The 15,539-nt window shown below is 45.5% G+C and overlaps 1 protein-coding gene across 3 annotated transcripts in view; it reads right to left on the minus strand.

Annotated features, from left to right (window-relative positions):
- MRG15 (mortality factor 4-like) overlaps positions 1 to 15,539 on the minus strand; it is a 66,843-nt gene that overhangs the window by 17,816 nt on the left and 33,488 nt on the right. For all 3 annotated transcript variants that reach the window (XM_050188790.3, XM_055076974.2, XM_050188791.3), the window contains 2 exons: positions 12,021 to 12,122; positions 10,484 to 10,575 (listed from right to left, as the gene is read on the minus strand). In XM_050188790.3, coding sequence (XP_050044747.1) covers positions 10,484 to 10,575; positions 12,021 to 12,122 — 194 coding nt within the window. The remainder of the gene's footprint in view (positions 1 to 10,483; positions 10,576 to 12,020; positions 12,123 to 15,539) is intronic.

The following is a 15,539-nucleotide window of genomic DNA, read 5'->3' on the forward strand; positions in this document are numbered from 1 at the left end:
ATAATAAGGAAAAAGGAAACGAAAGTGGGCAAAGAAAATTTGCTGCACATGGGTGCCGAACCCACATCTTACAGATTACATATGCGGTGCTCCACCATTAAGGTGCCGTGGAAGCTGTCCTTCCACCAACTTTCTTGCATATTTTTGTATGTGTACAAGATTAGTCATGGGAGTGTTAGCCCACACCATTCGTGGACATGGCAACAAATGGCCATAAATATACTTCTTATTTTTCTCTCACTCAACTAGTAAAATGCATCACACACTCGCTGATATCACTTTAGCAAATAGTTTGCCTTTATTGCTCAGTCTCTAGGTGTTCATCACCACAGATGTCCATTTCACAGGGACTACAAACACAACATGACCGTGAAGGTAAAGCCCCTACATTCACGCGTCACCGCCGACCAGGTTAAGTACCGCCAACCTGCCCTCCTCCTCCACGCTCCTCTCCCACTCACCCCCTCAGCTTCCAGCGTCAAGCGGAACTTACGTAGCTTCAGCTTCCTGTTCCAATGGAATTGACCCTATGTTTTTTTAGCGTTGTTTACTTTCGCGTCTACGGAGAGGCTTTAATTGCACCAGCTGCGGTTGAAACTGTTAATGCGATTCCATCCAAGAACCACCGCCTACTGTAATCGGCGATCTGGTCGTGTTCGCTGGTTCGCGTCAACCTGCGACAAGTTGTGCCACGAGAGACAATGTACGGTGGAATGTAGTGCCTGGGTGCTTGGAGACCGCTCCCGTTTTTCGTGCATTTGGAAAACAGCGACCGCAAACTACTACTTCAGCGGAATACAACAGCTTGTCCCCTTTGAATTCTTGTTTTGAAGCATACATCCCCTCCAGCCAGCACGTATGGAGGGACTTTAGTGAAGGAGTTCGCGACGCCAATTTGTACGGCAGACGCATAGAGTTTATGCTGTTGATTCTGAGGTTGAACTTGTCTCGTACGGCAGATCGAAGGTAACGAACGTCCCAAGTGCGTGCACTGCGTGAAGAACTGCAATGACGTGAAGCTATGAAATATAACAAGTTCAAATTTGCGTGGAGGGCATTCAGTGACATGGTGAAAACAAGTGTGCTTTTCTTGTGCGATATGAGTGGAGGTGTGCAGTGAATTGGTGCGTGCGTGCGTGTTGTAACGCGAGCAGGTGTGTACGGCGAATTGTGTTCGTGTGTTGTGCCCCAGCGCATGGCTCTCCGCACTTTGTCAGAGAAAGGGGACAGGCAAAGCGTGCGGGCGCAGCGTACGCAAACAAGCACGTAGATGCACACGAATGACGCTTCGTGGAATGGCTAGAGCGAGCTACTCAAATTAGCACCGGTTGCTAAGCACGGGCGTCTCACCATCGTCTGCAATCACAGTGGAAATTCTCGCAGCGCAACTCCAGGAAGCGTAAACGCCGGAACCGGAAATCTTAAAACCGGACATGCCGGAACCGGAAATGCCGGAAGCGGAAATGCCGGAACCGGATTTGGTGTGAGGGGAAAAGGCGGTTGTCGCTACTTAAGAAAGCGGCGGTGGCGCGTGGATAGAGGGGCTTTACGTGAAGGTACCTCTCGCTTTCCTTTGATTCAGTTATAGGTCTATCTGTTAGTACTACAGCTAAACCTCGGTACAATGAAGTCGGTAAAATTGGCAATTTGCTTTATTATATTGAAGTTTCGTATTGAAATTCAACCTTTTATGCAAACAAGTACATTGATTTTTCTTACAAGCAGAGGCCACAGAATATTTCGATTTATGAGGCAATTCAAAAAAGCAAACTTGAATGAGAAAACAATTTATTTTGATGAATTTGGGAGTCGGCGACGAATGATATGGTTTCATGCCACATCGACAATATCTTCACATTGGCGTTATGAATTAAGCAAAGCCAGCCACGCTTTTTGCGTGTCCTCCGCCCCAACGGCTGATTGCGTCGTCTGTACTGGGACGACGCTATCATGAAAAGCTCCGGCAGTGGGAAGCAAATGCTTTGTCTGCCTCTCGCTCCATCGAGTCACCAAAACTCGAGATTATGCAATCTCCGATACTAAACACGCGAGAAGACAGCTTACATGATGCCACACTGTCTCGGCGGCACACTCACTCTTCGCACATGCGGCAGGTTCAGGGTGTCTAACAAGTTGACACTTTCAAATTCCCTCAGTTTTCTATGTTTTCCCTGAGTGCCTTTGCAATATTCCCCGAGTGAGACAAAACTTTGTTTTATACTAAGATGGGCTGACACCATGTTGCCCGATGCAGTCCCTCTCTAGTAAGCATGCTAAAATACGTTGAAAAAGAAAACGACTTAATCCAGTTTGAATAGTAAGCAGTAGAGTTTATTTTATTCAAGATAGAAAACTGAAGGGAGGGGGTCAGTAAAATGCACAGCGAATAAAGTATCCTCGAAAAAAAAAAAAAAAAAGGTAAAGCCCATTGCAAATTGAGTCGAACATTTTCAAATACGAATAAAAGGAGATGCAAATATTTTTGAAAATGGGCTATTTCTATCAACTGATAGCAAGCTCATTGGGATTAGGCCCGAACTTTGTCACAAGTGAGATTCTCAACAGCTGGTATGTCAACCTCAACTATCCTGACATACTCTCAGCCCGCGCACAACGCCATAGTGTTGTGTTTCACTGCTTCAAAGAATTTATTTTGGCTTGGATCAGAGTCACCTGCACCTCGGCGTCAGCCAACACTTTGCTTTTTCGAGCCCAAGCTCCTTCAAAGAAGCGGCGCCACAGTTCCTTTCCTATTCATTCCTCAATGTTTAGGTCCTTTCTGTTCTCGTCCTCGTTTTGCCGTGCGTTCACCTTGCGGACCAGTTGAAACATCCTCTTGGTCAGTTGTAGAGCCAATGTCCGATTTTTCGGACTCCTTAGGGGCCGTGAAAACTCCAGAAAAATTGGGTAGCCGAAAAATTATGCAGATCCCACGCACTGTGGAAATCGATGTAAGCGAAGCTTTGTGCTGGATGCTTTGATTGACGATAATTAGTGGTGATGTTGACGGCTAAAGCTTAATTTCTTCAACGTTTAGGGCAACACGAGAGTGGCGAGTTGATGTTAAACATTACCTTGCGTGCACCACTGCCGTTTGTCTGCTTAGTACACAGAACACACAGGAAAAGGTGTTTGCTTGAGGCGTTGTTGTGTGCCATATTTTATAACCTCCGAGAGGGTTGAGCATTGTCATTGCCTTACATGGCACATCGCATTGTGGTAGAAGTATTAAACTTGAATTGGATTATGGGGCTGTACGTGCCAAAACCACACTCGGATTTTGAGACACGCAATAGTGGCGGACTTCGGATTAATTTTGACACCGTGATGTCCTTTAATGTGTCTCAAAATGTAAGTGCATGTGCACTTTCTATTTCGCCCCCGTCGAAGTGTGGCTGCCACGATTGGGATCAAATCCACGAACTCTAGCAACGCCATAGCCGCAACGCTGACGTGGCGAGCACAGAAGTGTTGATTTGACAGTCGACCACTTCCATAGTGACTCCTGGACTCTGCAGTGCGCTTTAATTAATGCGGCTCTGCTTCTGCGCGCCCTGCATAAGTTGCCCACTTGACATACTTGCATGGCGTTTATTTTTCAGAGATGGCAGCAACGTACTGTAACGTACCTTGAACTTAAGCTTATCCTGTGTCCCTGCAACTGCTGTCGTATAGTAGTGGGGTTTCCTTGCCTTCTCACGTCACCTCCCCCCTCTCTTGTATGGGAACTGCCTTTTCTCCTCCCTCTCCTTCTTCTCCGCTCTACATTTCTATCTGCGTCCTGTCTGGCCTCGCACATCAGTAGAAAGGAAAGCGCTGCAGTTTCTGCAATGCTTCTCAGGGGAGTCATGGATAATTACAGCTGTCAAACGGCTAATGTGGCGACGACCAGGGAGCTCCAGAGGGTATTGTGTAAATTCAAAGTGGTGGGGTGAAAACGAGTTTCTCTCGGTGCCTTTCCTCTCTTACTCGCGCCTGTCATCTATATACACGATCTGACATCACCCCCCCGTTGCAGTGTGCGTGACAGCAGCAGCAGCAGCAGCAGCAACGAGAACGTTGAAGGAAGAGGCAAAGAAAGCGTCGCTTTAAAAATGAATGCATGCCTTTACTGCCCTTAAGGGCTCAAATGGCCGCAGGCACACACGAAAAAGCTCTGAAGGCCTGCCAGCACACTTATGAGGCGTATCGGTGCTCATACTGTGACAAGAGGTGGCGGGTGCACGTCTGTATAATTAGGGAATACGTACTGCATCACGTGAATATTGCCCCCTTCCCATGCTTGTTAAGCTTCACCGCAATACCTCACGTACGCTTTGCAGCATAAATTTCTGTACTGAGGCAAACCTGCTTTTTGGGAACCGGCATTATGCAATGCGCCATGCTTTCTAAGCTTCGAAGCCAATCACGAGGACCACAGAGGCGGAATCGGTGCCATTGCTGAGAGCGGCGAATTCTTTCAATGAAAAACATGGCGCCGAATGGCAAGAACCTCAATAGCAGATGTCGAAGCAGCTAGGCCTTGCATTGCCGTGGTGGTGGATACGGCTGCCAGTGGATCTGCGTGCGAGAGCGCCAGTTTGAGGCGCCGAGATAATCAAAACGGCGGTGTTGGCTTTGATTAATGCTGTTTTGGACCTGCAGTCGCGGCAAGAAGTCCGGAAAGTCGGCCGGCGAAGGATTCTTGCGTCTTAAATTTCACATTCTTTTACACTGACTCTATGGTGCTGCAAAGCAGTACGCATTATTGAGCATGTCCCAAAAATCGGCCGTCCGGAAAATCGGTCGTTGACTCTACACTGGCAACTCCTCCAGCCGACGACATGGCATCAAAAATAACTCGTTATGATTCCTCTCCTTCACTCAAGCCAGCATTAGGGCGACTTTCATTCCCTTTCAATAAAATGACAGCTAATTTTCCATGATAGAAGCACGAGTTCCCTGAGTTTTCCCCGAGTCTTCCCAGACTATTCAAAATCCCTTATAATTTCCGGTTTTCCTGGTAGGTAGACACCCTGAGATTACCTCTAAAGCAGGGTGCGTGGCTGCATGTATGATCAGCTGCACTTACAGCCATTTGCAGCCACAGCCGAGACGCGCCAGAAATCGAGACGTGCGCAAACTTACCCCCAACTCCATTCCCCCCCTGACCCCTCGTGTGCACTTGATCGCGTTACTGCGAGCTCGATCCCCTCCCACTTTCCCTTTGCTCGTGCGGGAAGGTAGGTGGCACTTGTGAAGCTACCATCTTTCTCGTCTCACCCTCACACACTTTAACTCGCACTTAAAGCACACAGTGCACGGGCTGCAATAGGCTCTTATCGCACTTGGGCTTTATACAGAACATGAGCGGCCGGTGATTTGAGAGGTGCATTTGAAAGCAGCCGCTCATAATTCAATCATTTGACCATCTGCGTCCGCGGAAGTTTCCATACATTAAAGCAAAGCTTTCTATGTCTCACTGATTCATCCGTGAGCGCCAAAAACACACTCCACTTACACCAAGCCAACTTACACATACGCGTAGAGCACTACAGTTTACATTCGCAGTACTGCATCAGGGTTGACAGGCCAGCCGGTCAGTGCCTGATAACGGCGTGAAGCGACGAGCTCAGCAAGAGTAGTGCATGCGCACAAAGTTCACTGGAAGCGCAAGTTGCATCTGCTAGGCATGACACCACCCCCGTCGCGATTAACTGAGCTTCCCTGCTTACGGGAGACAGCGAATGCGCATGAACACGGGCTCGTCTTATGATCTGGAAAAAGAAAATCAAAGCCCCTTTACGAAAGATGGTTGAACGCCATGCTACCCTGGACAAACTGTATATATCTGCATTGCTTTAAGTGTGGCACGTAATGCATTCCCAGCCGTCACCATGAGCCGGCTGTGGGAGCAGCGCAGGGCAGAATAAAAGGCTGCCGCGCGCGGATGTAAGTGGAGAGTGATTGTGCCCTTAGGGCCGATCCCATGCATCACCAACGGCATGCAGAAGCTATGTGGGAGACACCTGCGCAGTCGAGATGCCTACTGGTCTTCTGATCGTCAGCGTGTACATCACATTGAACATGTCTTGTTGTGACACGGAAACGTTCCTGACAGAAATGGTGAAGACCTTAAAGTCACATAGTATGCCGATCCTTGTGTGCCGTGACTTTAACATCGATGTGGCGAAAGAGCATGGCAAATGGATCGAGCGTTTCATGCCAGATCGCTACCCGCTGAAATTGAAGAAGCTACAGAGACCCATGATACGACACCGTTTCTGCATTGATCTCACGTTTGCAAGCAGGCTGTGCCAGGTTATGATGGCAGAGCCTCTGACCATCCACCACAGCGATCACAAGGATAACAGTAAAAGCTTGTTATTTCGACACCCGCTAATTCGGGAATTCGGATAATTCGGACAGCTCTATTGGTCCCAGCCAAAGTGCAGGTTAGTCTATGGGACCAAACCTTCGTTAATTCGTCAGAATTAGGCCCCATGCCACTTAATTTGAACAAATGCTGACTGTTGCCGCTACACGAAAGTGTGGTAAAGCAGTGTTGGCACCATTGGAGTGAAACCGAAACCTGGGAGGCATCACCATCATCATCAATTAGTGGGGGCAATCACAGAATCACCGAACGTCGATGTCTTCTTTCTTTTTTCCACTGTGCCTTCAACGCCATTTTCCCTTGTGTTGTCTAGATGGCATCATCTCTTCTTGCGGAGTTTTCTTTTTCGTTGTGACCATGTTTTGCATGCCACCACCATCATGCGCTACAGTGATGGCAACGCCAGCAAAGTGGCAGAAGTACGAAGCCTAGAACTTGGCGACTAAGGTGCAAATTTTGCAGGCTTTGAAGAATGGCGAATCGCGACAGCACGTGACAGCACAACCAAGTACAATGTGAAGCGGAGCACGTTGGGAACGTACATGAAAAATGAACAACAGATTCCTAAGCCTTCGAAAGCGAGAAGTTTCATGCATAAAGAAAGCGGTTTGCAAACCGCAGCTCATCCCCAGCTCGAAGAAGCTTTGCTCCAGTGGGTTACTGACTGTCGCAAAGCGCATCTGCCTTTGAGTGGATCTCTCATTATGGCAGAACATGAGAAGTATGCTGTAATAGTGAACATCGAATCGTTCAGAGCTTCAGATGGGTGGTTCGCGAGGTTTCAGGAGAGACACGAACTTGTCTTCAGAAGTGTGTGGGGCGAAAAGGCCAGTATTGACAAAAGCGTGACCACCCAGTGGAAAAATGTGAAGCTGCTTGAGCACATCGCCACATATGAACCAAGTGACGTGTTCAATGCAGACAAAACTGCTCTATTTTTCAGAGCTCTGACGGACAAGACGGCGACCTTCAAAGGGAACCCGTGCATTGGTGGCAAGAAGTGCAAGCAAAGAAGTGCTTCTTGCCACCAATATGACTGGCACAGAAAGCTTGCCACTTGTTGTCATCGGGAAGGCGCATAAGCCACATTGTTTTAAAAACACCGAAAGCCTTCCTGTCGAGTACAGAGCGAACAGGAAGGCTTGGATGACCTCGGACATTTTTCGAGGCTGGCTGTAGCAGTTAGACCGGCACTTCACGTCTAAGGACCGCAAGATAATTATGGTTGTTGACAACTGCAGTGCACATAACTCTACAGTAGAACTGAAGAGCGTCAAAGTAGTTTTTTTTGCTGCCCATCACTACATGTGCCCTTCAGCGGATGGACCAGGGTATCATTCACTACATGAAGTCGAAGTACCAAAAGCGCCTGCTACTGCGAATGATCTTATGCACAAAAGTTGAAAAGGTGTGTGAAGTGGACTTACTCGGCGCAGTGCACATCATCGCCCACATTTGGAAAAATACACCTCTGCAAGTCATCGCCAACTGTTTTCGGCACAGTGGCTTTGTTAAGCCCGAGCATGCGGAAGTAGCCGACGAGGTGTCAGCCGAGTCCAACGATGATGACTGCCTGACCTTCGATGCTGTCCTTCCCACAGATGTGACACTTTAGGACTACATTGTGATTGATGACTGTGTCGCCACGACTGGTCTCCTCTCCGATGAAGAAATTATTATTGATGTCACAGGCGCCCAGCAAGACCACAATTCAGACGAAGAATCATGTGAGAAGGTGCAGCCACAACCTCATTGCACCTCACGAGAAGTCACGGAGGCGCTTTTGATTTTGGAGGACGTTTGCCTGAGCACTTCTGAGTTTGCGGGCTGTTGGCCACTTGGAAGAGCTAAGAAAAATTGTGATGTCAGCCGGAATCTGCGCGAAAAAGCAGACGACTATTGCAAAATACTTCAGTAAATAAAAATATGCTTCTCCAACTTGATTTTAATGTTTTTCCTGTTCATTAATTAATTTGGCATTCGGATATTTTTCGCGGTCCCGTCAGGTCTGAATTAACGAGCTTTTACTGTAGACCGTTTCATTGGCGAGGAGGAAAGTAGCCTCGAACCAGCGCGCCACGCTGCTCTCCTACTTGCACTGGTTTGTGTGGATTCCATTTTCTCCCACTGACAGCGTGGAAAGGTAGTGGTTTAATTGTGAATTAGTGCGATTCTAACATGTTCGTTCTGGGATTTCTGCGATGTCGGATGACTCAAAGACAACGGGCTACCACTCTGCTGTATCTGCAAAAATAACCTTAGGAAGCAAGCACGAAGTGCATCTTCAGCCGCGGCGACTTCGTGGACACCGCTGCTGCGATAGAGGAGCATCCGCTTTGTATTGCCAGCATAAACAGAAAGGACTTGATGCCATTGCGTGTATGTTCGGAAGGTTTTGTTTCCAGTGAGCGCTCGGCGATGAACTTGAAACTGGGCACCCATGATCAAACTGGGATATGAAAGGATGGTGCGTATTCAAGTCGGTCAACTACTGCGAATGGATGAAGCTAACTGTTTCTTCGTGCACACACATTAAACTTATTCTGTTCAAACGTGTCCTAAGATTATTATGCTTGGCAATCAACGTTCTGGTGGAAGTTGTCCAAGGACATATTATAAAAACAGTACGTGCTGACTAAGAAATGAAGGTGTGTTCTTTTTAATTCTGTAACCAAAGCCATGCCTACTGTGTGTCGGCCGGCCCTAGTTCACATGGGCTCTCCCGTGCTTCCGAATCTCGTCGGCAAGCTGTCAATGCTGCTCATCGCACGCTTTATTACTGCAGAAAATAAAGTTGCTGTTGAAAGAATAGTTGTTCGTTTTTCAGCTATCTCGAGTAGGCGAGGTGCCCTTGAACACACAGGTACCATTCAAGACCTAAGAGTGTGCATAATCTTTCAATGCGTTGCATGCATCTGGTTGATCGCGGCATAATCCCAGCTACTATCATCAGTTCATTTTATCCATGTTAACAGCCCTTTCGATCTAGTTATTTTACAGTTCCTTCTTTTGTAAAGCTTGATGCCCGGGTGCCAGATAAACCATATTTAGAAAATCGTTCTGCAAAAATTTTAGGACCACAACAGCTAGCAAAACGTGCTTCCCTGGAGCTTCGCAGTTATCTGGATTGGGATGCATGACACATGAAAACACCTCTGATTGTTGTTGCTTGAGTGATACCTGAATAGAGTTCAAGGCTAGACATACAATAATAACACATTACATGTATGCGTTATGTATAGACAATGTTCAGACTTAACTCGCCTCCTATTTCGATCGTGGGGTGAGCTGCGTGAATACCTCTGGGCCTGTCGCCATTCAATATTGCGGCTATATCGAAGCTAAAAGCTTAGGGACGACACCTTAAGAAGTTCTCCAATCCAAACAGCTTGTTGACACCTCCCGGGAAAGCATGAAAACTTGCCACTCGTCAACAGCGCGTTTGCCACGCACCCTCCAGCGCAATCCCATATACCAGCATGGCGTCGCACGATAGACAGCCCTGCGATTGCAAAATGGCGGCGCCCTCAATAAAACGGTCTATAGTGTGCAAGTGTACTGTCGTCCATGAAAGTGTGTGCGTGTAATCAATGGCAATGTGACCTAAGATAAAGGCTACGCGCCTTAACGAAATGCGTCTTCATTCAACTTCAATGTTCAAAAAATACAATCTTAAACAAGCAATCAAATCACATATGCATAGCGTCGGGTTGCTCAGCATTTCCCGGGTTCATTGTGTAGTCGTTGGCTTTGGACTTCGATTCAGATTGTATTGGGGGAAAGCTTCGCGTTCGACCATCTTTTTTTAAGAAAGGGGATCTTATTTTATTTCTCAGCATTCCTTTGAGGCAGCAGTGAAATTTTGTTATGTTGAAATTGCATACAAATGTGCTTCATTACATTAATGTTCTAAATACATTATATTCTACAGACAAGAGATTATGAAAAGTAAAATACTTTGTTGCATCGAGAACATCATTATATTGAAGTTCATTATATTGAGGATTAACTGTAGTTCCTCTACTTAATATATATTTCACAGCAATACAGAACAAAACTCCAAGCTATCCGAGTTGACTACAGGTAAGTTAAGGCATGACTACTCACTTGTTAGATGAAATTCCTTTCACTGACGTCTTCTGTTTCACATAATCGGCCAAAATGTGGTCCACAGTAACATTGCAGGGAAGCTGAACAAGCTGTGTGCAAATGCAATGACAGTTGCAAAGTTCATTAACACACTTCATAACACAAAACTTCCAGAGAAAGGAATTTGGCTTTGTATATCCCTCAATAACGAAGAAGCTTTTAAAGGATACTAATGGCAGAATTTGCTAAGCTAAATTGGTTCTTTTCATGTAAAAGCCATGAGGCTGATGACATTGCTGCCATGTGACATCACACATGTGTTTTCTTTTGCAGACCTGGGTCCTTAATATGTAGCAAAATTATGTAATCTTCACACTTATGTGACACAATGCCCAACAACAGTGACACAGAATGATATCGCAGTCATCAAAATCTCAGATCATCAGTTAATAGAAACGGTTTATGCATGATTGTTCCTTTTTTTCCAACATGAGGCTTTATTTTACAATTCTACACTCTGGATGGATGTTGCGATGCCACAACACGATCTACAGCAGGAGAGGTCTTTATTGTTCATATCACCATTTAACAACACAAATACTTAGGTAAGTAGCCACACTGTGCTACTGAGCACTATTTGAAATTTCATTGTTAGACATATAGCCATAAACATCGTTACAAATCCGTGCTCAAGTCCAACTTGTTTATTACATTAGGATAAAATCCAAATTTTGCAACAATACAATGGCATAACCGGAATGAAAAAGACATTGCCGCAATATAATGTACACTCACACTGGGATGAAATGTGAACATGAAAAAGTGAACTAGGAAGTGGATTTCCATTTTTACACTCACAGCTCTGTATGACACCGGGGTGATTAATTCACAGAGGCATAGTTTCGAAGCCAGCACGCACTTGGCACCAAGCTAGGCCCTTATCACACATCTCACTTTGAAGTTATCAAGTGTAAGAGGTGTTCTTCATTTCTTCCCATTCACATTTCATTCAAGTGTGATAGTACAAGGAAAAGCTAACTCTATGTTTCCTACTTAGCGAGCAACACTGCAGAAGATATGCAAGTAGTGTGGTCATAGAAGTTTCACTCCACTCATTTCGTAGTATGTGCAGTTGTTTTTAACTTGCGATGCTTTCTACGAAATAACTACTTCTTATATTACCACAACAATGCTAAATCATCTGTTATTTGTGCTCATTTGTGCTTCCAGTATGCGACATGGTATGTTTTGGTTGCAAGTGCAAGCAGTGCCCTGTAGCCACTGGTCACAAAAACATGCCACTTTGATTGTTTGGCATCAAACAAGTTCAGATCTATGACGTATTCAGTGTAATAAATAAATCATATCTTGTTACATAAAAGTATGTCTTATGTTACATTGAACTAGATGACGCACAATTTTTTTTATCGCAATTGCGAAGAGTGAGAGAAGTCTCCTAGCCTTCTTAATGTTGCGTGCCATACATAAAATGGGAGTATAGACCGTTCTTTGAAAGCTGTCTTAAGCAGTAAAGTAATGAGGGAGCCAGTCCTACCTTTTTTTGTCGTGTGATAAGGTCCCAGTCATCTACAAGCCAAGGCTTGAGTTCATCTGGTATACGGACCTTGATCTCTACTCGAGCCAAAAATGCTTCCTCCTATAGGAGGAAAATGCCTTTAGCACAGCTAGCACAAAACTAGACATTCACAGCAATTAAGGATAGCACAGTTACACGTTAGTGAAGCACTACACAAAGAATCATGAAGTTTCTTTGTACCCCGAGACAACCTGGTTACAGATTGACAGCATTTACGCACCATCCTAATGCAACTTGGCAATGAAGAAAGCTGTGAGAGACTGTCACATTAGGCTAATGTAAAGAACTTTGCGCTATAATTCATGTCAGGCTATCTTCTTCAACATCTCAACTTGAAGCTACTTACATAGCAATCCCCTGCCCATTTAGTATCTCTAAATTCAGGAAAAAGAAAGCTAGAAAACGAAAAGTCCATGGGATACCAGCTAGAAACTTGCCAAGGTGCAAACACAACTACAACTTTTTAATCAAAGTGGTAGACATCTACTGCTAAGTGTATAATGACTAAGCTTGGGCAAATTCAATATTTTTCAAATATTTGATCAAATGTTATGCTATTTGGTATTTGCCTCAAATTGAATTTCAGTATTCGGATTTGTGTAATTATGCAGAATGAACAAATATAAATTTAAAAATGAACAGACAGTTTCAGTTAGCAAGTCGCATTGCCATTGACATGACTCCTAGCCAAGACAAGTCAAAGATGAAAAGTCCGTTTGATTCGCCTGCACCTACCACTGTGAACCCATTCCCAACGGAGCATGAGAAGTTGGGAATGGGTACATCACTTGCTCTGGCCGTGTGGTCAGACCCACGCAAACAAGGATCAAGACTCCGCCAGGCTACAAGAAGCATTACGTAGCACGGACCAGGCGGAGCAGCTCTGGGCTGTCCAGCAAGCCCACGATGCGGCCAGGGAGTTACAACTCCCGGTCCCAACGTGGGAGTAGCCCGCTCTATGGGACCTTGCACCCCGTAGCTCGCAGGACCTTTCATTAAAGTTATTCCATCCATCCATGAGAAGTTTAGATACTGTGCCATTTCACTTCAGTGGTGCAGGCACAATGCAACACTCGAAAGGAATATTGAGGTGCAGACGTGGTGCAGGCCTAATGTTTGTCCGCTGTAGGAGTCTGGTACAGTCGTCCCATAGTCAGGCATCACATAAAGGGCTATTTTCTAGCTTATGCCACCAATGCGCCTCAAAACGGCTAGCTGGCCTGAGCTACCGGGTTGTCCCAGGGACACTGAGCTGGCCCACACCGTCATCTGAACTTTCTCGATAAGATTTGCTTCCTTGCTGATGAGTTCGAGTCTGGGAGGTCGAAGGAACGAAGCAGGGTGTTTATTTACCTGGGGGAAATTGGGCAAACTTATTTAAAAGGAAAGGCGAACTCATACTGGCTCAAGTACAGAGTCCAGTACATGTTAACTTGTAGCATGCAGCTACGTTGTTCTTGGAGCACACTACATCTATCTGGGAAGCTTGGAGCCTGCTAAATTCTGGCAGAACACCCCCACACACACAATATTTCTCTTAAAAAACCGTCACTCTTCCCTACATCATTCGCTAGGAAAACAGTTCATGTCCTAATCGGCCAATCCGGTGGTCATGCAGAGGTCACGGAACTCCCCCTCTGATGAGAAGGTCAACACCAAGCACATGCACTACCCCTAAAGATGATCGCATAAAGGGGGAAGCAAATACACTGTACTCATTGTTCCAGTGATGACCGAGAGAGGTGAACAACCCAAGCTACCAGAAAGAAAGTTGCTCCCCAAAATTCCTAACCCCTTGACAGGCTTGATGGGTTGTCATGGCACAGAACGCTGCGAGTTGGCGATTAGCAGCCACTTGGATGTGATTGACTTGAGCAGCTTTCTGAATATGCACACACCCTTTTCTCAACAATTAGCCCACATTTTGAATAATATGTGCCCTCAAACACAGCTTCACAATGATATCACAGGCAAGTCGTTTAGGTAGAATGGAGACGCACCCACTTATAGGAGTGCTGAATTGTCAGCATCTCAGTGTCCATGCAAACTCAGTGGAATGTTGTTTGATGCCGACACCACAATGACTCTGGCCTCTCCTCTTTGGAAAATACGTCAAACGAAACACTGCCTAACGTTCGCCATCCGCTTTAGTTTAAGAGGCCTCGAACCACAGCTATATGGCTGTTTCCAAGGTGTTCGGTTTTAAAAACAGGAAAAAAGTAGTACACATGTACTATCGGGCTCAGTATGAGTGACAGCGCGTGAGTGTTTGTCACACACTTTCTTGTTGTAGCTCATATTCAGTGTGATAGTACCTACATGCTATGTGTTTGGTTAAATAATATCAACCATTCTTAGCTACAGAGGATTAGACAATATGCACCATATTATATAATCAAACTTCTTCGGCCTTCACTGGTGAACATGTGCACAATTTTTTTTTTACTCATCTTGTTTATCAGCTTGAGAGGGCGATAAGAACACAAGGAAGCAACCAGTAGTGACAATTAATTGACAGAAACATGTTGCTTAAGTCAAAATAGAATTGATCAGCATGAACATGTGAATTGCACACTATGACAAATTATACACCAATATGCTACTGTACAATGCGACAACAACAAAACCAGCGTTGTGCAGATGCAGCAAACTAGCGTAACCGATGTTTCAACAGTACTTATGCCTATGTTTTGCGTCATCTGCTGTGCTGATGTTTCACATCTGCCTGTCTGCACCAATCCGGCACCATAAGTAGGAATGGTCCAGAAAAATCGAGAACCTGCCCTGCACCCTTTGAAACGAGCAGCGTGGTTCAGAGGGTACCAGTGCTGCGCCACTGAAATGGATAGCAAGGTGCGGCACCTCATGAACTCGTTTAGATTGCAGGCAAATCAAACAGGAGTGAAACCACCATGCCGCCGACCAATTTTACAGATTATCAAAGTTTAGGATACCGTATGGCGTCTCGCTAGATTTTTCGAACAATATTCCTGAGCACAATGTAACCAAATGGTCCCATTCAGATTGTCCCCATATTGTTGCTTTCGTTAGTGGTTTCTCGGCAACCAAACATCAACATCGGTCGCCAAAACCGGGTGAAGCAGTGCAGATACAGCTTACCAGCCAAGGCAATGCTGCTGTGATCAAAATTCACCACTCTTTTGCGAGATGGCGAGCAAGAGCCGTTGTGAAAAATTTGCTTCCAATCAAGTGGCTCATTGGTGATGGCGCTCGAGATTGTGCGCACAGGATAGACTCGAGGCCATAGAAGTGGCGTGCTGGTCCATGAACGACCAGTCGAAAATTATAGCAAGTGTGCCTATTAATTTCGTCTCTGTGCTTGCTCGACAGAATGAGTTAAGCTCACGTGAAGGTAGAAACAATCGAGCTGAATCTGCGCATCACCACCTAAACTCGTATTTGATTTAAAGTGAAAAAAAATAATAATAATAATAATAACGAGGACACAAGGAAAGC

Source organism: Dermacentor andersoni, chromosome 2 (genome assembly GCF_023375885.2).
Source record: "Dermacentor andersoni chromosome 2, qqDerAnde1_hic_scaffold, whole genome shotgun sequence".
Classification (NCBI taxonomy): Eukaryota; Metazoa; Arthropoda; class Arachnida; order Ixodida; family Ixodidae; genus Dermacentor; species Dermacentor andersoni.